A 22,628-nucleotide genomic window follows, 5' to 3' on the forward strand; every position below is an offset into this window, starting at 1 on the left:
TGTTACACTCTTCTGTGTCCTTCTTTTGCCTCCACTTACCAAGAAAGCCTTGCTGTCTGTCCTCTAACAGCTTGCCTGATCTACCCTCTGCCCCGCCCCTCCACCCTGTGTATGGGGGCATCTCAGAGAATGTTCTATGCTGTGCTGTGCTGTGCTCTGTCCTGGTCAGGTCCAAATGCAGTGGTGTGGTGTTATTTGAAGGTTTGGTAAAATTTGGGGGATCGTGCATGCGCTGTCAATGCAAAGAGATGATCTAGTGTTAGTATAGGCTTGTGTGTGGATGTGTTTGTATGTGTCTTCTTCCATCTGTTTTCCATTCACTTCTTAAATTCACATATATAATCATATTAATGACATGTCAACTTTACTTGTAGTGTTCTTTAGTCAGTTTCATTTCTTTATTCGCATAGGCCTGCCCAGACAAAGAGGTTCTATAGTCCTCTGTTTTCACTCTCTCTCTCTTGTAGTGGTAATAATCCAGTCTAACTCCACTTTGACAGTGCAATTTCCTTCTTCTGTCTCATTGATAAAATGCTATTGTTCCACAGAATGCTCTCCTTTCCCCTCTTTTCGAAATGCAATACTCTGGCACATGGATAGCATGTAATATAACATAATAGTACTGCTAGCAGGGCTGCACAATGTTAACATATAATAACACCACACTCACACATGGACTATTGCAATGGTGCTGTACTTGAACAATAAATATTACAGATCAGTGGCAAATGCTTGTATCAACTGAGCTACAGTGTCACAATATTAAAAGAACTGTTGCTGCTGCTGCTTAGTAGTGTCACATACATTGATTGATTGTAGATACACAATCATAAAATGGAGTCTTTAAAGTAACAAATATTGGAGAAATGTAAGGATGCTCTGAAGTTAGAATGTTGCTATAGTGTGTAATAAATACTCAACAATTTCTTAACATTTTGTATCATGTTGTTACATGAATTAGTGGGACTATATCCGTCCCTCATCCCTCCCTCTCCCCACATCAGTCACTTTCTTTGTGGGTTCCTAACGTTGTGCAGCCCTTGGTTAAATGGCGGCAGTCAATGTTTTATGAAAACTGAACTGAAATGGCACCAGTTTGGCCTGAGCCTTGCCTGTCGTGTCAGTCTATGGCATTTCGTCATTCATCTCCACTTGTGTAGTGTATTCCTCTGTCCCAGTGTGAGTCAGTCCTCTCATGTGTGTCTCCAGGGGGGCTATCCCGCTGCTGCTGCGGCCGCCGCCTATCGCTACGCCCAACCAGCTGCTGTAACCGGGGCAACCGCCGCAGCCGCCGCCTACAGCGACAGGTGAGGTCATCCAGGGACACACCATGTAAACACGATGACTTCCAAGTGAGAAAAACAGTGCTAAACATTTGGTTTAATACTCGTATTTGAAAAAAATATGAATAAAACAACAGTGTAAGCACAAACTGTTAATTTTCAAAGTCAGCTGCAGAAATATGTAATAATTGTAAGGTCTGAACATTTGCATAAGGTTTTAAAATTTATAAACTCAAAACAACTTTGTTTCATATTTATAAATTGAAGTTGATGTTTTTCATTTGAAGCAGATGTCCCTCACTGATATATTCTACACCTAATCTTTTGCTAATATAATCTATCCACCTGGCATTTTGCAAGTGCCCATTTCAGAGTGGCCCCATCTTGTGACCAGTCCTTGGCACAGCTGGGTAATAATCAGGTTTAATCATCATCTTTCTGTCTCACCTGTCCGCACAACAGAGTGTTTCTGCAGGATCAGATTATGAGTTCACTTTTTTTATACGAATCTGGAGAAGGACTGTCTTTATTTTGTTTTCATAACTTCTTCAATTAATTAAAGAAGACAAGTGGATGTGCATTTTGTTATTACCAGAATTGTGCTAATGGATAAATCAGCAGGACTCGAGTGAGATGTTAATTGTCTGTTGTTTTCACTAAGGGCTGTTTTGTTATGTTTCCAGTTATGGCAGAGTGTACACTACAGACCCCTACCACGCTTTAGCCCCAGCTGCTGCTGCGTACGGAGTGGGAGCCATGGTGAGAAAATGAGCTGTGAAACAACTGACAGGGGGCATAAATTACTAGTATTTTTAACAAGAGCAGGCCGAGCCAGACTGCATTAGATTACACTTGTGGTAATTCGGGGTGTACAGAGGATCATAGCAGTCATTTGGCTATGTTTGTGTTAGTGAGATTTATGGGCAGATGCTCCATTGCAACTTGCCCAGACATGAAAAATAGAAAAAATAAAGCGCTTCATTTTTATCACAGTGTATTGTGAAATCATATAATTGTTTACTCATGATTTGGGCGACAGTATCATCATCAGAAAATGACTAGCATTGTTTCTACTTTGTCCTTTTACATTTAAAATCAGTAATTGGGTATATTTTAATATCTGTAGTGAAGTGTAATGAGAATTCCTGCATGTATTTAATAAAACAATTAATAGGGATGTAACAATAACCAGAATGTTGTGATATCGTATCATCAAAAGTCTCACAATAATATCATGGGCTGTCCAAGTTCCTTTGCTTAAATGCATGGTTTTATAGTAGCAACAGCTCATAAACATACTGAAGTGCATATCCCATGATTCATTTAAGTGCAGAGTGCAGACAACATGAAGAAATATGTTTTTTACTTGAATTCTCATAGTCATAATTCACACCAAAATACGTAAATAAAAATTTTAAATCAAACAATTATAACAATTATATTAGCCTCTTTAAAATATCACAGTAAATATTGTGCTGTGAGATTCGTATCGTGATAATATCGTACCGTGAGATTTGAATATCGTTACAACCCTAGAAATTAATTGTAGTCACAACATTACAATGTCCGGATTACACTTTACAATGCTAATGCATTCTTGATAGTTTGTATACGTGAAAAGACCTGTTTTTGTATTAACCTCATTCAGACTTTGCTTTGAGTGGCAAAAAATATTAGCCAGGCTGGCGCCACCTAGTGCCTCCGCTCAATTTCATTTCTCTCCAGCAACTATGTCATGAATCAGAATACACTAGACGGTTCGCAAAAACCCCGGAAGTGTGAGTTTGGGCATCAGCCAATCAGCGAAGAGCCATATATTCTGTGTTCGCAACGATTCAATTCCCGAGATTGAGGATTTAAAGCCAGAACAAAGAGAATGTTTGGTGAATTTTGATAAAGATGTTATTACCCTTCTTTCTACGGGATTTGGAAAAAGCGTAACAAATTCTAATGACGGTTCTCAGACGGTTTCTCTGACCAGGACGGTTTCTTTAGGGCTGAATATCGTTAAGAAGTTACCGATACAATACATATCCCGATACATAGGCCACGATACGATACGCTTTTCTATACAGTGAGCTTTCGATTCATTACGATTCGATACAATATATTTCACATCGATTCGATACAGTACAGTGTAAAAAAGGCTAAATGATGGCTCTAATACTAAAAGTCCACTAAGTTTGTGAAAAGTGAATGTGAAAAACATCCATTTTACTCACAACAGTGAAAATGTCAACACAACTGTAGCTCTTCCACAAACTAATTTAGTGAAAATATACCTAAAATACTCTTGACGATATATTGATACAGCAGCCCGCAATATCGATACTGTATCAGCACATTAAACGATACGATATATATCGATATTCTGATATTTTTGCACACCCCTAGTTTTTACGAAGTGAAACCGACTGATGAATCAGGCTGAAAAAATATTGTAGTTATAATTTTTTTTCATGTTTTAAAATGTGACCATTTAGAAACTGTAGGCCCCTTTTTTCCACATGTTGTATTTTGTATAAAATGATGCAACCCTACTCATTATCTTCTCTGCTCTGTTTCTTCCAGGCCAGTTTATATCGGGCGGGCTACAGTAGATTCGCTCCGTACTAAACCACAAAATTTCAGAGGAATTTCCCACGGCTCCAAAACACAAACCCGTTTTCCGGCTCTTTCCTTTGGCGAGAACTCCCTTCCATTACCCCGCCGACGGACTCTAGTGGCAACTCGTGTCGTGGTTTTTTCCTCCATTTTTTTGCCTTGTTTTTATGTGGCAGAGAGGTCACTGCCACATCGTCAACTCGCCTGTCCCTGTGCTTTTTATGTCTCAACGTCAACACGGAAACAATGGAAAAACTGCCACGTGAAAATAGCCAGAGCTTAGTTTCGTCGGACCTGGGGCACTACTATCATGGATTTTCTTTTTTAGCAGCAGCAGGACTACAGGACAGCGAGAGACTTGAATCTGCACACTACAACCTATTACAAAACACTATATCCACTGCCCTATTGTACAGCTCAACTCCCAGTAAACGGTTTCCACTACATTTCAAAGTGTCGGCTAGTGCGAAAATGAAAGGAACTGCCACGGCCCACTTTACGAAGGTACTTATCGTTTTGACACTACATCCCTCAGATTGAAGTTGAATTAAGGTGAATAAGAAATGGACAGAACAGATAATGCTGGACTTTCTGTTATGAACTCATCTTGAAGAAAACCACTGTTGTCAACACTAATTAACGCATGAGAAGTAGTCTTTCCCCCCAAAAAAATTTGTACAAAATAATTCCAAACTGATGAGGAAAAAGTGACTGGTGTTTCTGCGTTACTTCACTTTTTTGCCATGAAAAAGGTGCGTAGATTCATGTTGTCCTTGCTCACTTCACAGAGGTCTCCCAGTGCAACATAAGCTAGCCCTCTCAGCGCTGATGCAACCTTTTTCCATTTGGAGGCAACCTAAAGCCTGTCCAAGCAGTTGGTATCTCCACAGATCAGCCTTTTCCTTAAAAGGATTCAACTCTCCGCTTAGGACACAGCCAGACATTCCAGTTAGCAGCCTTGTAGTAATGAGCGGGTCACATGGACGACCCAGCCGAATGACGGAGATTTGAAAGTAAGAACACCCACAAGGGGAGCTAATCATCTGCCAGTCAGCCAAATGGAAATATGTCCCAGCCAATTGAGATGTATTGAGATATTTCTGCCTGCGGGCTTTGGGCATAGTAGCGTTCATCAGATGTGCACTCCATATAACCGAAAATCCCAATAGAGCAGCCTGCACTCGAAATGGCCAATCAAAATGATCAAGTCTAATGAGGCTTACAGAATCTGTGTGGCAAATGTGTCTTGCTTCAGTAATTAATTTTAAAATAGTCTTGTCACAGGACAGCACATTCTGTTATAAGTTTATCATCATGCTTTCTAAATTTGCAAATGGTTTTATCCAGCTGCAGAAAAAGGACTGTCTATGTCATGTAACACATTTCTGTATACTACTCTCCTTTATACTGTTTTACATTTTGTCTTTTTGGTTCCAAAGATTTTCTGAAAAAAAGCACATTTTTGGTAATAATTATGTATCTCATATTTCTCATTACTTTTGCCTTCACTTTTTTTAATGTTTTCTGCCTTAGTTGGGTGAAGCAGCCGGGGAAATGTCATCGAAAAAAAGGACATGTTCAAAAGGTTACAGTAATTTAGCAATTCTGACCCGCAAACAAATTGGTCCACTCATTTTAATAATTGGCTTTTTTGTGTGAAAGCCAATGTGGTGCAGAGAAAGGGAAAATCCGAGCCATGAGGGACCCAAACGGTAGCGGATATTTATTCATTCACGTTCGCCCCGAGGTAAACGGGAGGAAAATGTCCAGTCAATGTCGAGAGGGCGTGCGGGAGGGGGGGGGGGGCTCTGCAGTGGTCACCTTTTGCAACAATGCACCCAAGTGTGTGTGTGCGGTGCAGGGACTACCACAGTGAAGGTGACAAGCTGAGCCATTAATCATTCTCTGACAGGACAGCCACGTTCCCCACTGTCTTTTTGTGTCGGGGCACGGACAGAGTCAGGGGGAGTGATGTTATTGTGCGATCGTGAAAAAAAAAACTAAACAGTGTGCAGTAGGTCCAATGAGTATTTTTTGACACGTATACCTCTTTTTTTGGTCTTTATTATTCCTTAAAAGTATTATCAGAAGTGTTGCTATGCATGCTTTTGTGAGAGGAAAGGGTTTCACTTGTGCATGAATTTCGTAATGCTGGAGGACTATTGGGGGAGTTGACAAGGCAGCAGGGGAGGACTTCACTACACCGGACATTTTGGTAGTAGTAGAAAGTACAGTGGCAGCAGATTTACTCCAATAACCCGAGTTATGATCCCTCTGTGCCCTGGCAGTAATCACCACTCATAAGATATTTAATTTGGTAGCACTGCTGACCCACTGTTTTGTAATGAAAGCCAAATGAAGTAGGCCCACTCAAACACATAACGTCCTATAGGCAGTCTAATTGTAAAGCTTAATTATCCCGGGGGGTTGCGAGCGTAGGCTTAAACAGGTGTATGGAAGTCCCCCTCAGCTGCCAGCCCGTCCTGACTCTTAGCCGCTGACCCTTGGCTCCCTGCACTGTGCTCAAGTCAACCCAATGGGAGTTTTTGTATAGGGATTTACTAAGTGGTTTTGAATTGCATGTGTGCGTTTTTTCATGTCACATGCTCCAAAAAGACCATACCCAAGTGATGATATATTTTTGTTTTCGATAAGTGATGTATTTTCACAATGTTTTACTTTGCCATTCTTGTGTCTGCCTTCAGTTTATTCCCTTTCATTATTATTGAATGTATATACTAAATAAACTGTTTGGTTTTTACACGGTTTGTACTCCGAGTTCTTATTACCTCCATTGACTGGTCGAGCCCACGCATATGCTGCTTATCTACAGCTGATAGAGACCAGGATTTTCAGGCTAGTAACCATTATGTTATTTCCTTCCCATGATTGTCTCAGTCTTATCGTTTTTTCCAGCGTTTGGCCGGGTCGGGTTGTCCAATCAGGATAGAGAATGCCTGAAATAGCTGGGACCACTCCACTGCAGAGATAAAGGAGCAGTTTCCAACAGAATAAGAGCTCAGAGAAACGATGTAACTCAATCTCTGCATCCACCGCCGCTCCATCATCACCATCCGGGAGAGATTTTTATAGATACTTGTATCTCCAGATTGTTTAATCAGTATCCAGTATTATGGGCAATTGTGTGGTTTATTTTTTATTTATTGGTTTTATATATATATATTGCTTTTTTTAGGACTAGTAAAATTTAATTGAGCATATTCTTGGATTTGGTGTTGAAGTTTAGTTTAGGGCATGTCTTGTCTTGTTTAATCAGTATCCAACAATATAGGTAATTGTGCATTTTATTTATTTTAATTTATAGGTTTTATATATGTGTTACTTTTTATAGGACTAGTCAAATTAAACAGCATATTCTTGGATTTGGTATTGAAGTTATTTAAGGGTATGTCTTGTCTTGTTTAATCAGTATCCAATATTATAGGCAATTGTGTAGTTTAGTTTAATGTATTGGTTTTATTTATATATTGCTTTTTGTAGGACTAGTAAAATTAAACTGAGCATATTCTTGGATTTGGTGTTGAAGTTTAGTTAAGTTCTTGTCTTGTTTAATCAGTATCCACTAATACAGGCAATTGTGTATTTTATTTATTTTAATTTATAGGTTTTATTTATGTGTTGCTTTTTGTAGGACTAGTCAAATTAAACTGAGCATATTCTTGGTGTTGGTTTAGTTTAGTGCACGTCAATAAAAAATGTATGCTTATTTTTATTTACCTTATTAGGGATGTAACAATAATCAAAATATCGTGACATCGTATTGTCAAAGTTCTCACAATAATATCGTGGACCATCACAATATATCGAATTACAAGTCTCTTTGCTTAAATTAAGAGTAATGGTGCAGCGATTGCAAAAAAAACAAAACAAAAAAACTAAAAAAACAGAGGGAACTACATAGACCATGATCCTGTGCTCCATTTCAGAGCAGACTACATGAAGAAAGAACAGTTTTAAGCACTTTTAAGGCTTAGTTCTTTGGATTAAGTATTTTCAAGGCATTTTAAGAGAAAAAAGTAGCGTATTAACAGTTTTGTTAGCCTCCACAAAATATCACAATAATTATCGTACCGTGAAGTTCATATCATATCGCGAGACTTGGATATCCCTAGACGTTATTGACTGTTACGAGTTTTATTAACCATATTTTTTCCCAGTTGAGACAAAGGTTTGCACGAAAATGTCAAGCTTTTGTAGTCCTGTTACGTCGTTGGGGTGGGCCTAATTAAGGTGCCCTCTAATGCTCTAGTGTTTTGGCGCTAACTTTCACGCTGCAGCTCGTCCGGGAGAAAGTTGTTCGACCTAATCTGTGAACTTCTCCTCCCGGCTGTGCCCTCTGCCCGCTGCCGAGGGGAACATATCTGGAACAATCTTTAATTGCATCTGGAGTTAATGGCCGTAAATGGGTTGGATGTGACGGGAAGCTTCATATCCTTGCTAATTGCTCGAATGCACAAGAGGCCAATTGGCAATTTGATGGCATGCGCTCTGTGTAATTGAAGGCAGCGTAATTGGGGGACTGGATAGGCCTCTGTGGGCAGGGGCACGTGTGAGACGCAAACTCGAGCTGGAGGGAGGACTTGACCTGAAGATGACGGGGTCACAAAAGGTCAGTGAGGGAAAGATCAGCGGAAGAGAAAACTCCCACTTCGGCCTAATCGTGCTATGATTCTGGCACCACGGCGTTTACAGCGTGTGTAAGTGGAATTTGCTGCTTTTGGCGTTACAATAATTACAAGTGTTGTCGTAATTAAAAAGTGTTAGTGTTCACGCACAGCTTAACACCATGGATCTATTAAAATAACACTAGTGCCTAAACACTGTCCCCTGGTGGAGGCAGACACGTCCTGCAGACAGTGGGGGGTTGGTTTAGTAGCAACATTTAAGCATCTACTGTAGTTGCCACGTTTAAAAACATATTAAACCAAAACCTAGTAAAGTAAAAATGTAAATAAAAAATCAAATTAAACGATAGGTGATATTGCAACATTCTAGCTCATATTTAATACAGATTTTGGGTGACCGAAAAGTTATCCCATATTGTTAAAATAATGATTTATTTATTTATTATTATTATTTTTAAATATATATCCCAGATTCTCTATAATTATAATATTAGGTGCGGTGCAGTACGATATTTTCATGATATACATCTCATGGTATGATATTTATTGTGATATTCTGTGGAGGCTAACAAAATTTTGAATATGCTACATTTTCCTCATGACAAGATTTAATTCAAAGAAATAAGACTTAAAAATGCTTAGAGCTGTTATTTCTTCATGTAGTTTGCACCAAAACGGAGCAATGGTTGATGTAGTTCCCTCTTTTTTTAGATGTTGCTGCATCATAACAATGAATTTAAGCAAAGAAACTTGTGGTTCGATATATTGTGATGGTCCACGATATGATATCATGATATTTTGGTTATTGATACACCCCTAATTATGACATCATTTTATTCTATCATATGAAATACAATGTGTGTTTAACTATTTCAATTATATCTCACTTAAAATTCACTGTCTAGGTATGTAGAGTTTCTTTTTATAAATAATGCTTTTGATACCTTAATTTCATTAACAAGAGTTTATTTATTACATCAAATAAGCAGTAATGACAAAGATAATTAATAACATTTAATTAATTAAACTTTACACATTTACAGGATTGTAACATACATTCTTCACACAGCACTGGAAAGACTCATTAGGTTGAATTGTGTAGGACCTGCCTCTGAATAGTGAGTTTAAACACAAAGACTTAAACCAGTGAGGACAGCAGTAGCCTCCCACTGAGTTGACATGTCCCCGTGTGCTTCTCCTGCCTCTTATCTCCTCTCCTCTCTTACTGCGCTCTCAGACGCCTCTCGTGAGCGCCGCAGTTTGGCACCTCCAGAGTGACAGCTTCACGCCCTCCTCATCACCTTGGGCCTATTATACACCAGCTCAAACTGCACTCTTCCCTTGGAGCCATGCTGATGTGGAATCCAGCCCCAGGGAAGATCCAAGCACATCCACTGATGAAACTCAGGCGTGAGTCACTCTGCCTTTTCATTCTTCTTTAGGCAGACATCTTGCTGGCAGATTACAAATAACATTGCACATAAAAAGGCACAAATATTTACACTGCAAGGGAAAAGAAATAGCAAAACACATGTCGGTGCCGGCAACCTTTATAAAGAGTGCATGAGTCAGTAGTGTCTTTGAAAATATCTTTCTTTGATTTTAAAACCAAGAGAAGACTTTGAGGAGATGAGATGGGATCAACTGGGATTAACTTTTGAGGCAAGGTTGCAAACTCAAACCATTGTATTTATATAACATTTTGTGTCACTTTTCTAGTGGACTGTACCCCACCTGCTTTTCTTAATGAAGATGTTTTTTGCTTTGCTTTAAATGTTCCACAGTATGGCATTAAACTCCATGGAGACAAGCAGGAGACGCCACCAAGTGAAGTTAGAGATCAGATCTGCAGAGAGGTGGCCCCGCTCACAGTAAGAAAGCAGGTTTTTTCAATATATTAGTGATTAAAACATACAGTATGTATTAAATAAATGTAAGACAGGCACTTTACTGACACACTGTGGAATATTCCAGGCAAAGCAATAACACTGACAATTAGGGATGTAAGGATATCCAAGTCTCACGATATGATATTTTCACGGTATGAACCTCATGGTACAATATTTATTGCGATATCATGGGTAAGCTCACGATATGGTGGGGAGGCTCACGATTAGGGATGTAACAATATCCAAATCTCTCGGTATGATATTTTCACGATATACATCTCACGGTACGATGTTTATTGTGATATTTTGTGGAGGCGATATTTTTCCTCTTAAAATGCCTTAATCCAAAGAACTAAGACTTAAAAGTGGTTAGAACTGTTATTTCTTCATGTAGTCTGCACTGAAATGGAGCGAAGGATCATGGTCTATGTAGTTCCCTCTGTCTTTTTTGAGCTACTGCTGCACCATAACTCTAAATTTAAGCAGAGAGACTTGTAATTCGAAAAACTGTGAGTGTCCACGATATATTGTGAGAACTTTGACGATACGATATCACCAAATTTCGGTTATTGTTACATCCCTACTTACAATGACACAACAGGTGATGTACCCTTCACCACAAAAGTTACACAGTGCACCTTTAAATGGTTACATAACTATAGGCTCTAATATCTCCTTTTACTAGTTACATAATCATTTAAGTTTATTAGTTTTTACTGATGTTAGTTGCGGAGAATCAAATATATAATTACATTTTGCTGAAATGTTTAGCATTTACAACAAACTGGGAAACAAAAGATCACATAAAGTACTTCTTTGTTCGTACACATGGGAAGTTTGTTGGGGATTCTTTGCCGCCTCTGGGCTTAAGATATTACATTATGTTTGGGCTTTTTCATCTTTTCTGCCCCTTGAACAGCCCCAAAGGTGTAGTATATCCTTTAGTATGTATGCTGTGTGCTGCTCGTGTCTTTGTTAAGGGATTGTCACAGCGATGGGTGTTTCCTCATAGGGATTTTCTTTGTGATTCAACTGGATCATTGCCTAACGTCAGTAGTTTGCCACAGCTTGGTAACAGTCATGGCTTATTAAGTAACTAAGTATAATGGGTAGGCAAATATAATAAAAATGAAATCATCGTGAGGTTTTTATCATCAAATTCTGGACGTTTATATTCAGTCTATGCTAAACCAAAATGTAAAGTGCATTTCATGTCACGTAAATTTTTAAGCTTGATTTTTATTAAGCTGGTCACATGGGCTACTAGAGGAAAGGTCATCTATTGGGCAATGAGACTTAAAATAGACCTAATTCGGCTAAACAATTTTACTTTTTACTGTTTGTTATGTGTCAGTAATTGCGAATACTGGTATATACTATTTTATATCTCCTCTTAACAATCGTAACAAACACAAACATTTTATCTTGTGACATCCTTTTGTTTGTTTTGACGCCATAAAAACCCAATTTCTTCACTGCTGATCACTACTCTCCCAAAGTACATTATTGTAAAACTCTGGTACTGTCCTTAATATTCATCGTAGGGTTCCTCGAAATTCGTCGTCTGTGGCCGAGGAATAGTGTAGTCTTTCTCCGTGTCAATTTCCTGGAACACAAAGATATCTACCATCACCTGTCAGCGTGGTTAATGTCCATAAAAAACTATAGACTTGCAATCTGCCTTACATTACAGCCTAATCGCCTCCTGTGCTAAAAGGTCAGTGCTTAATTACTACAGACAGAGTATTAATGATGATACTTTACTCACTGTCATGGAGAACTCAGACTCATAGGGAGAGCGTAGCACAGGCTCTGTCCTCCTGCCTGAGGGGACACGGGGCGCTACGGTTAGCTCATTATCACTGTTACAGACCCTTCATCATAAAGGCCACACTTAAAGAACGATTACAGTAGCACTCCATCACTTACAGAACATACAGCGATTTCAATTCACTTGTGGATACAGACTGATCAAACCTCTCCAACTAAACTGGAATTTCAGCCTCACTATCCCCCTAGGCGTCTCCCATGGATTATCGTTCATCTTGTACAACATAGAGCCTGCCTGCCCACACACGAATGCATTTAAGGTTACCTCGTGCAACACTGAGGTAATACTTTTTAACCAAATGCAGTTGTAGCCTTAAATCAGAGCAGATTTACATGTTGTTGTACTAATTTATCTCCCTTGCCGTTTTTATTTGCTCTAAATACTTTTCGTCGACAAACAGCAAGACATCAGCTTTGAGGTATTTACGACAAACGCTGGTGTTATAGTAGTTGGGCTTAAGCTTGGTTCACATGGTTTCTAATGAGGACCTCAGTTCACCTACAGACAAGTAAAAACATATGACGCGATTACACTATTACCATGTTTCTTGTCAAAAGCACTTGCACATGGATGGCGGCACCAGAAGAGGTTAAACCAGTACAGAGTGATCAGGGAGAGGCAGTGTTCTCTTAAAGAAACGGACTGTTTATGGGTGCGGTGTGGAGTTTGGGCTTGTTGTTGTGTAAAAATGCAGATCTCCTCCCTGACACATGGGAACCCAGCTGAGTCGATAAGTAATGCCAGTTATATGTCCAGAAACAAATTAACCAGTTACCAACTACCAATCAGAAACAAGGCCTGTACCAGTATTCGTTATACTGCAGTCAGCCTATAGATATTTTACTGAGAGGCAGAGCAACACAATGGACTGTGGCGTTTTAGACAAGTTTGTTTTTTTTGCGTTAGGCCTGAATAGGAGGAGTTTAACAACTGATAGTTTAATGGTCCCATATTACTTATATTATTTTCTGATCTATGTTATAATCTGTTTCCTCATCAAAAACACACCCAAAGTTATGTTTTGTTTCATTCACCAAGTTTAACACGCAAACCCTTTTTTATTTTGATGGTGATGATTTCAGCCCTAGAATTGCCAATCTCGTCTGGCCAAAATGTAAAAGGAGCTGTTCACTTGAAAACTGCCACTTCATGACATCACAAGCTGGAGCATTTGAGCATTTTGAGCTTTGGAGAAGGAGGCAGACTAATAATAAGGGGTTACTCAAACATGTGTGAATGAAACAAAACACAACTCTGGGTATATTTTTGAGGAGGAAACAATAACAAAGAGTCAATTTTGTACAATATGACCTTTAAATAAGAGTGTGTCTTGACTATTTGTTAAATGTAAGTTCTAATCATGACTTGAATTTTTATTATATTCATAAGAATTTAAGGTAAATCAGATGAAACAACTGAAATGCTTGGGCTGCTACTCTGGAGTGTGTTTTGTGTGTGATTTCAGTAATTTGAGCAATTGTATTTTTGTATTGTCTTGTCCAGGGCGTCTCTTAATTTAGTCCCTTGTAATCTTAATGGTCCAATCATGCAAAAGAATTATATTATTTTTAATTTTTTTTTTACACATATTGGTTAAAAATAATTCTCAGATCCCTCGTTTGCACTCTCACCTCTTCTGTCGCCCTCAGTCTCAAAGCTCCCGTTCTCCTTACCCTCCTTGGGGCTGTTGAGTCCCGGTGTGTCTGCAATAGGACTGGTCCAGCCTGCGAAGCTCAGAGGCACGTCTTTGGCTCTGGCCTCCCCTTTGCACAGGAAGGCAACCTGGGACAGCCCGTGTCCCATAAGGAACACCCACCCATTTGCCACCAGGGCGATGCTCAGGACTGGGTCATCCCAAACAGGTCGCTTTTCAATCTCAACATTCCCTCTGTTAAGCATGACAATCCACACCACCCATATCGAGCCAGACAGTATTAGTGTGAATGCTAGCAACATTGCCTGGAGATTTCCATGCTGGTTTGAGGGTCCTGAGTAGCTGTAGCTGTAAGTGATGCAAGATTTGCACGCGAGGTTGACAGACATGATTAGACTGATGGCCAACAAACACAGAACATAAATCAGCAGCATCACAAACTCTTCTTGGCTGTACTCGCATGGCCTTCCATCCCGCACCAGGACTATGATCAACCACTGCGTCGCAATGATAATCTGGACCGTGACCAGGCCCAGCGCTACACCGGTCTCACCCCAGCCTCTAGCCGCCGCGAATCCCAACAGAGCCAAGCAGCGGGCGAGGAGACAGGAGAACGCCACCGAAAACAGCACCCCGAACAGAAAGAGGCGCGTGGGGCAGGTCTGCGGTGTCAGCTGGATGATGAATGCAAAGGTGATTCCGAATATTCCCGCCGTAGCCAGCAGAAACATGGACATACAGACCACAGACCCTCCAATGTTGCTACTTGGCCTCTTGATGCACACACATAAAGCCCAAATGAGCAGGCCAATCAGGAGACCAATGGAGAGCAGGAAGCCCGAGGTCGCCAGTGTCTCCAAAACGATGCCCCACGCAGCTCGCCGGTCACACAAGTATCGGTACACAGGGTCCAGATCATCCCCGCAACCCCGGATCTTAACAGTCTTATTTTTCGCAGAGTTTGTGGAAGTGCTGTTGGATTGAGATTGGCACATTAGGGGCATTTGGGCGACAAGAAAGAGGAGTTGGAAGACGAATCGGGGCGCCATCTTTAGTTTTCTTGATTACTCCCTACAACAAAAAGAAAAATGCATGAGTACATCTGCGGTATCGATCTGCACGAGTCATTTAATCAATACAGTTGCACAACAAATTGACTTCGATTTATTCATTTTGAAAGGAGGGCGACAGACAGTCAATGAATGAAATTAGATGTAAATGACTGGTTATTATTGATTTCAGAAGTGGCACAGTTGGAGAGTTGTAGACATTGGCGTTTTGTTTCAATAGGGAATTTGACAAATGAATGATCTTTCAAGTAACGATCTACATAGTGCTACACAAAACAGATTATCTATTAGGTCAATTACTAACCTTTCCTGAAAACATCAATTAAAGTTCATATATTACACAAAATGGATTCATGTGAGCTTTAATCCATGTTATAAAGTTTACCTCATCAGAAACTTACCTGGAGCTGTGTTTTGTTTCATTCGCACATTTTTGAGTAATCCTGCATTATTATTACATTAGATATGCAGGATTTCTGTGTTAAACATGTGTGAATGAAAGAAAACTCAATTCCTGGTATGTTTTTAATCATCAAAATGTAACCATTGCATTTTGAATGATCTATACTAAGTGTCTCATAAAGGTAATAATAGCACCTTTAGCCTAATATGACTCATTAAACTAGGTATTATGATCACTGATATGTCACAAGTGTCCAGTGTGGATTGCCATATTTGTGTAACTACTTGAACACAGCCTTGACTACTTTGAGAGCTTCATCTGCATCATGTGTCATTTACAATCACTAAATGAACTTGTGCTTCAAAAACACAGCATTGAAGAGGGCGGAAAAACAAACAGGCAGATATCAAAGGTGAAAGCGCTGGGTCACAGCCTGGAGACAAAACTAAAAGATCCTTGACAGCTAAAGAAGAGAGAGGATAAACATGTCAGAACAACACAGGAGCACAGGGAGAGGAGGCAAATGTTGATTGAAAGGATTTGGACAGCCTCCTGCCACTGCATGTACAGTAGGTGTGTATAGAATAGCGCGGGTGCTCAGTAAACACTACTGTTCATGGTCCTCTGAGTAATAGTCAAATCCGGTTATGATCTGGCTTTAAAATAAACTTGCAGCAGCTCCTATTGTATGACACTGGTGTGTGTTAACTTCTTTGGGTTTTGATTGGCTGACTACTCCCCATGTAAACAAAGGTGGATTATAGTGCCCTTACACTCATCTACACGTGCTTTAATTTTAAAAAGAAAAACACAAAGGTAATCAAACATTCCGCCCTCCAAAGAGAATATTTTAATCAAGCATATTGATATAGAGCAGCAGCCCATGTGAAACCTCTGTGAAAAATGTAACAGATTTTCACAGAGGATTCACATGGGCTGCTGCTCTATATCCTGAGGGCCCTACTGATATTACACAGACCCTTTTTAGGCTGCCTATATAAAATTACAACATATGATATGTGCAATGTAAACTTAGTTCTCAGTTTAATTTACAATACATAAATTAGAAATAACCCTTAACAACAACAACATGTTTTCAAGTGACCATCAGCTAACCACACGTGTGTAATGTCTGTGGTACGGAGCAGCGTTCACATGTAATAGCAATTAGTGCTGCTCACATTCAAGCATGTTTTATGTCACAGATTCCCACACCCACATCAAGGTACTAGGGATGTAACAATAACCAAAATATTGTGATATTGTATCGTCAAAGTTCTCACAAGGTTATCATGGACCATCACAATACATCGAATTACAAGTCTCTTTGCATAAATTAAGAGTTATTGTGCAGCAATAGCTAAAAAAAAAAAAGACAGAGGGAACTACATAGACCATGATCCTTTGCTCCGTTTCAGTGCAGACTACATGAAGAAATAACAGTTCTAAACACTTTTAAGTCTTTTTCTTTGGATTAAGTCTTGTCAAGGCATTTTAAGAGGAAAAAGTAGCATACTGATGAAAATATCACAATAAATATTGTACCCTTAGGTTCATACCATGACGATATCGTATTGTGAGACTTTGATATCGTTACACCCTTACAAGTTACTTATTATTATTATAAATATTTTTTTGTATTATCTGTTATATCAACTATTATTATATCTATAATTATTTTATTTTAATTGTGATTTTATGTGATTATACGTTCACTTGGCAGAAAGTTGAAATTTAATTTAAAAGGGAGTTTGACTAATACCTCCATAGCTACATGACATTCATTTGTGCATCTTCAGGTTTAACTGTGCCCTGTTATTTGCATTGTCATACAGGCGATGGTTATGGCAGGAGATAACAGACTGCTGCTTCATTCAGCTCACAGCACTTTGTGTTAGGCTGTGATTTTCAGCTGACCTTTAATGGCCTTTAACTCAAGAGGGTGCACTCACTTCATTGTTGCTCTTTGTGCTATAAGAAGTGGCAAATTATGCAAATATTTCTATTATCTGAAATGTTTTAAAGATGATATTTTCCACAGCTATTCAAGAGAAGAATACATTTTATACAATAGTGGTTACTGCCATTGTGTTCATGAAATCCACAATTCTGCCTCATTTAACACACCTACAAGTCTGCATGGTTAAAAATCAAGACATTATATGAATTTTTATGACAATGTTCAAACCATACATATTAGAGAAAAGATGAAGCCCTAAATCAGGTTGCTATTTTGTTGTTGTAGCAAAACTTACCTTTAATCCTTAGTAGTTTAAATTGTTTCCAGATTGTTCTCAGGTAATCCCAAAGTGTAATGCTCAACTTGCGATAACCTCTGTTTCTTCTCTTATTCCGACCATGTACCCATTTTGTGTTTTATGGCAGGTACCAGGAAGAGAATCCGATGAAGGAATTGCTAAGAAACAAGATATCTTAATTCCACACTGACTGCCTTCACCTCGCCCACATTTCCATAGACAGGTTTGGTAAGAGCTCAGACTGTGGTAGTTGATTTTACTCCTCCTCTTCCTCCCTCCAAATATAGGTGGGGCCCTTACACCTGGAGAAAAAGATACTCTAAAATATGCGCTGGTAGACTAGACGCACACAAACACGCGGAGACACACAGAGACAATCACCTCCCTGATATCCAAATCGTAGCAGATAAAACGTGACATCTGCGGCTGCTTGCTCAAGACACTTTGGTGATCCAAGTTGACTCATCAAAATGTTAGAGCTGTTACTATAGTCACCAGTTACTCTCCCTAGCAGTGTCAGAGCCTTAGGGAGGATTGCGTCAAAAACCTTTTTCTCTATTGTCTGGTGCAAGCCTATACACAGTCTGCCCGCTTCGTGTCTGCACTTGCAAAAATTTTATTAGGCGTGTTAGCCGTTGAACCCTGTCTTGAACTTTAACTTGTATATTGACTTATCATAGGGATTTATAGTTGTACATGCTCATATCTAAGTCTGAACCACAAAAATGTCGATGCCGGAGTGCTTTGGGAGGCCCGGTTTCTCCCAGACTGTCAGATAATACTGAGGAATTCGTGACACCTGACGTAATGTTTCCAATATCCCCCAGGCACTTCCACATTGTTCTATTGAAAAGAAGCCAGTTGGAGCATAAAGGGAGATAGTGGTCCCTGTTTGGAGAGCTTTGGGAGTCGTCAGGAGAGGTGAATGGAAATACTGTTGGATGTTTGCGCTGAAGGATGCTGTCAGACACGGGGGTTGCAACATTGTTTCTGGCCAAAAGCTTCGCCGGACTGAATTCTCTGGTTTCTGTTGCAAAGGGCTGCACCAAAACACCTCTGGAGGAATGAACAATCCATCAAACTGTTTCACTCTGATAACAACAGCTGGGTTGCTTGAGGCTCTCTGTGCTTAACCAGGAATATAGTGCAGCAAATCTATTACTTATAAACCTTTGCCCTCTTGTACAATTTAATCTTGCTTTCTACTAAACTTAAAAGATTAATAGTGTTTGAAAATGTTACACAAGTAAACTACCTTGTTGTCATGATATAATATATTAATAAGTACCAGTACCAGAATTAATTTGTTGAAGATGTTGTGTATGACCATAGCCCCTCATGTTTTCTGCAATATACTGCTGGTTGCCATTCATCAGCTTGTTTGGAATGCAAAAAACAGACAAAAGCACGACCATGTAGTTAAAATAGACACATTTTACTGCAACTATGAGAACACAGCATTGGACAGTGCTGCACGGCGCTTTGAACATTAGTCTGTTTATCTGTCTACAGGGATGTATGTGAAGCAGAACCAGGAGAGACACAGGGCACTGGGGCTTCCTCCTCGGACTGGTGCAGTGTTCCAGCTGTTACACTCTCCTAGCATCCCTGATGTTCACATTCACACCATGAGCGAGCACATCACACAATGTAGTAAAAAGAGCGAGGAAGTATAAAAGGTAAGAAGGTCAAAAGGTCTTACTCTCAGTATTTACATGTGGATAGACTGCTAGAAGCAAATACAGGCTAGTGGTTTGCTTGCGTCCATTGCCGTGGGTTTAGAGGGGGTGTGTGTGAGGGGGTGGGGTGTGGGGGTTGTGGGGTGAGAGGAAAGTGGAAAGGACTAGTATACTTGGATAGTCAAAGGAAAAGGGAAAAGGGAGTTATTCTCGTCATCATTTATAAAGCAGCATTACATATTACATATATAATAATAATAAAAAAATAAAAACATTATTATCAGTCCTCTCCACTTAGTGGAGGGCAGTAGAGGTAGATGGACGAGAGGGCATTAGGGGAAGCCCACAGCCTTATCTGGCGTGTGGCTGATGGGTGAAGGCTGGGCAGGGTCACGCAGAGGACAGGTGTGAGGCGAGGAAGGCAGGAGGCAGCAGGTTTAGATGATGCCGTATTTGGCCAGGTCGCTGAGTTCCATGTCGCCAAAGGCCTCCCATGGGCAGACCACAGTGATGTCTGTGCCCAGACCCTCCATGCCCGGGATGTCGTCCCCAAAGCTGGAAGCAAAAGCACAGAGGTCAGAGGTCAGACACAGGCTGGTCTGTAGTGGTGCATGAGTGAAAGACTAGAGTGCTGTGTTCTTACCCCTTCTGTCCGGGCTTGGGCGCCTTGCTCTTGAATGTTCGGGTCTGCCTCTGCTTGAACTTGGGTGGGCCCTTCTTTGGCGTGGTGGGCCCAGCGGTCCCACTAGCTGCCAGAGCACTTCCTGCTGGGGGCGCAGCGTTCATTTCTGTTGAGAGTCTCTAAAAGCAAAATGAGCAGAGCCACATTAGCCTGTCATTCTGTACACTTTTACCTCTTGAGGCTGTTCTGCCCATCACTGCTGTGCCCTTTGCTAATCCTGTTTTCTCGCAGCTCTCAATCTACTCAGTGGGGACTGTGGAGATTAACATGAGCATACTTAATCCCACTCAGATCCACAGCAGGTTTATTATGCTGGACCACGGGCTGGACATGTGCACAAGACACTTATGTTTTTAGCTTCATGGACAACTTCTGTGATGTTTGACCTTTTATTTGTAGAAAAGCAAACATCACCTTTGACACATGATCTTCTTATCCGTGACCCTAAACGACAAGCTGCCCTCTAATCCTGTCAGCGGCCTATATATCATATCTATCTGTTATGTAAGAGTCACGTATGCACATCAGAAGCCTCTTCTGACATGAGAAGTGCTGCAGAGACGTTGTGATCTCTGTGCTCATTAAGCGATCTATGGAGTCAGCCCAGCGTGTTATTAGCCATCTGCTGTCAGTGCAGCTCAATCCTCTTTACAGCACGCATTAGAACACACACCTGCCTGCCCCACACTCCACTTAATAGGCACTTTCTACCTGTGTTTGTTTAAAATGTTCTCAGAAGAAATTCAATCTAAAAAACATAGGGCAAAATCCTGTTTAAAATCATAAGCTTCATATTTGTAGTTTGTCCTTTTGAGTTGGAATTTGAAAAAATCTGTAGAAGCAAAGGAGTAAAAAACTGCCACAACCTGTGATTTGTAAATTTGTATTTGTGATTTAAATGAAAATGCATAACTTCAATTCATGTCTATGGGTATACACATATTAAACTGTAATTAAATAAAACTAGAAGTAGGCTTAAGATGGTTAATTTGGAATAATTCTGAATAAGCCCGCTTTAGAGAATTGATGTTGATCTTTTGTAATACTCATAATCTTTTGATTGCATTAATGCTATAATTTAGTTGGCTAGTATATAATTGTAAAGTAAGAGTAATAAATATGTCTATCTACAGTAACAATAAATCTATCCATCTAGATGCTATGACCTACAGGCGCTCACCTGTTCTCACAGATATCCCAAAGGGCTTCCGCCGGTCACTGCTGCGTGAGAGTCTCGTGTACCTTCTCTGTTGGATCTGTGATGTCCTCAGCTTCAGGCTTTTATACCCTCTGCCCTAATCCTTGTTCCTCTTGTTTTCCAGTCACATGGTCATCAGAAATGCTCACCCAACTTCTGTATAACAGCTTGGCCTGGCCCCGCCCCCCCGTGTCCTGTCCTGTGCCCTGGCGTCTTGTCCTCATCTCACGGGCAGACAGTGTCAAAGATCAATCTGAAAGGATTTGATGGAGCTTATCCAGGTAAAGCCTGAGCGGGCCTACTTTTAGCTCACTTTTAAGGAAAAGAGCCTGCCCCTTATATTGGGTGCCATCTGAGGTGTAGGTTCTTTTATGAACAACACACATATTCTAAATTATCATATACCAATAAAGTAATATAATGTACACAATAAAATTCAGATGTTAAACTCTGCTTTATTATCGTCACTTATAATAGCACAAATGATAATACATTTTAATAAAAGAGCATTTTATTCATTTATTTGAAACATCTTAGACAACTGAAATGATGTTTTGTCTGTGGCTGAACAAAACAACTTGTATGTAACAGGTTAGTCCATGAATTGGTGGTTGACCTTTTAAATAGGATTTGTGATCTTTGATTATTTACAGTGCAAGCTTAGATAGCACTTTCTAAAATGTTTCTAATTACCACTCTAAAACAGAAAAAGAGCTTTATAGACAATATGAATATGTACATGTTTCTGTTTCTGTTTAATTATCACAACAGATGTGAATATGATGGGCCACCCTACTATTGACTGAAATGTTTCACACTGAAATGTTTTATAGCTTGTTAATTTACCTCAAGAGAGGCTATTACACATCTATGGCATATTAATTACTAAAACATTCACCATGTTACCTTTTATTGTTGTTTATTGTTGAAACTCGCCCTTCAGGGCACGGGCACAGCACAATTGGCTGTAATGAAACCACTGCACCTTGCATCAGGTTTGTCTAGTTGTATTGTTTTGTGTTATGCTTTTGTGTATTTTGTCGGTTTGTGGTCTGAGCACTGGACAGAATCACACCGTTTTATGTTTTGTGTAGGAAAAAGTCGTGTATAGCAGTGATGTCCTGTACTGCGCTGGAGAATGACTCCTTGCACTGTTAGATAAGAATGTACCAGTCTCTAATGAGCATGTAATCATATTAGGCCTTGATTGGCTTATAAAGTTAAAAAGTCAGCTCCGAAGTACTTTATATTCAAAATGTTGGTCGGCTTTGTTGTTCCTAAATGAAGCTGCAGTAACATTCTAAATGCAAAATTAACAAATTAAGTAACTTAATTAAGTAAATAACTGTTGCCTTCCAAATGAAGGTTAATCTGTCCTGGTCTGAGCCTCAAAGCACACTGCCTTTACTTTTTAGAAAATATATTTGATTG

The 22,628-nt window shown here is 39.8% G+C and overlaps 3 protein-coding genes across 9 annotated transcripts in view; 1 reads left to right on the forward strand and 2 right to left on the reverse strand.

The window, feature by feature from the left end:
- The window catches only part of LOC110162292 (RNA binding protein fox-1 homolog 2-like), a 44,406-nt gene extending 37,758 nt beyond the window's left edge, over positions 1 to 6,648 (forward strand). For 6 of the 7 annotated variants that reach the window (XR_008632063.1, XM_020927161.2, XM_055152817.1 and 3 more), the window contains 3 exons: positions 1,210 to 1,307; positions 1,967 to 2,042; positions 3,855 to 6,648. Coding sequence is in view for 5 of the 7 variants with exons in the window: in XM_020927161.2 (XP_020782820.1) it covers positions 1,210 to 1,307; positions 1,967 to 2,042; positions 3,855 to 3,899 (219 nt within the window). In the remaining 2 variants the exon portion in view is untranslated. Of the gene's footprint in view, positions 1 to 1,209; positions 1,308 to 1,966; positions 2,043 to 3,854 lie in introns of those variants that run through there. The other variant, XR_008632062.1, reaches the window with a different exon arrangement.
- A 2,834-nt stretch (positions 6,649 to 9,482) lies between these two features.
- LOC110162331 (retinoic acid-induced protein 3) lies at positions 9,483 to 17,847 on the reverse strand. The gene is made up of 4 exons (XM_055152823.1): positions 17,636 to 17,847; positions 13,885 to 14,978; positions 12,191 to 12,246; positions 9,483 to 12,028 (listed from the first exon to the last, which is right to left on the reverse strand). Exons 2-4 carry the CDS (start codon positions 14,954 to 14,956, stop codon positions 11,951 to 11,953), a joined length of 1,206 nt encoding a protein of 401 aa, XP_055008798.1. The 5' UTR covers positions 14,957 to 14,978; positions 17,636 to 17,847; the 3' UTR covers positions 9,483 to 11,950.
- A 1,907-nt stretch (positions 17,848 to 19,754) lies between these two features.
- Positions 19,755 to 20,103, reverse strand: LOC110162419 (retinal rod rhodopsin-sensitive cGMP 3',5'-cyclic phosphodiesterase subunit gamma-like). The gene is made up of 2 exons (XM_020927314.1): positions 19,961 to 20,103; positions 19,755 to 19,872 (listed from the first exon to the last, which is right to left on the reverse strand). Exons 1-2 carry the CDS (start codon positions 20,101 to 20,103, stop codon positions 19,755 to 19,757), a joined length of 261 nt encoding a protein of 86 aa, XP_020782973.1.
- Between the last annotated feature and the right edge of the window lie 2,525 nt (positions 20,104 to 22,628).

The sequence above is a fragment of the Boleophthalmus pectinirostris genome, unplaced genomic scaffold (genome assembly GCF_026225935.1).
Source record: "Boleophthalmus pectinirostris isolate CB_2022bp ecotype Guang Dong unplaced genomic scaffold, ASM2622593v1 HiC_scaffold_17, whole genome shotgun sequence".
In the NCBI taxonomy this organism is placed as follows: Eukaryota; Metazoa; Chordata; class Actinopteri; order Gobiiformes; family Gobiidae; genus Boleophthalmus; species Boleophthalmus pectinirostris.

Excerpts from the sequence above, each read along its gene's own strand:
- LOC110162419 (XM_020927314.1), bottom strand. The coding sequence starts at position 20,103 with ATGAACGCTGCGCCCCCAGCAGGAAGTGCTCTGGCAGCTAGTGGGACC. Across the intron at positions 19,873-19,960 it reads CCCAAGCCCGGACAGAAGGG|CTTTGGGGACGACATCCCGG; the intron begins GTAAGAACACAG and ends TTTTGCTTCCAG.
- LOC110162331 (XM_055152823.1), bottom strand. The coding sequence starts at position 14,956 with ATGGCGCCCCGATTCGTCTTCCAACTCCTCTTTCTTGTCGCCCAAATG. Across the intron at positions 12,247-13,884 it reads GACTGAGGGCGACAGAAGAG|GCAGGAGGACAGAGCCTGTG; the intron begins GTGAGAGTGCAA and ends GTGTCCCCTCAG. Across the intron at positions 12,029-12,190 it reads AGTCTGAGTTCTCCATGACA|GAAATTGACACGGAGAAAGA; the intron begins GTGAGTAAAGTA and ends TTTGTGTTCCAG.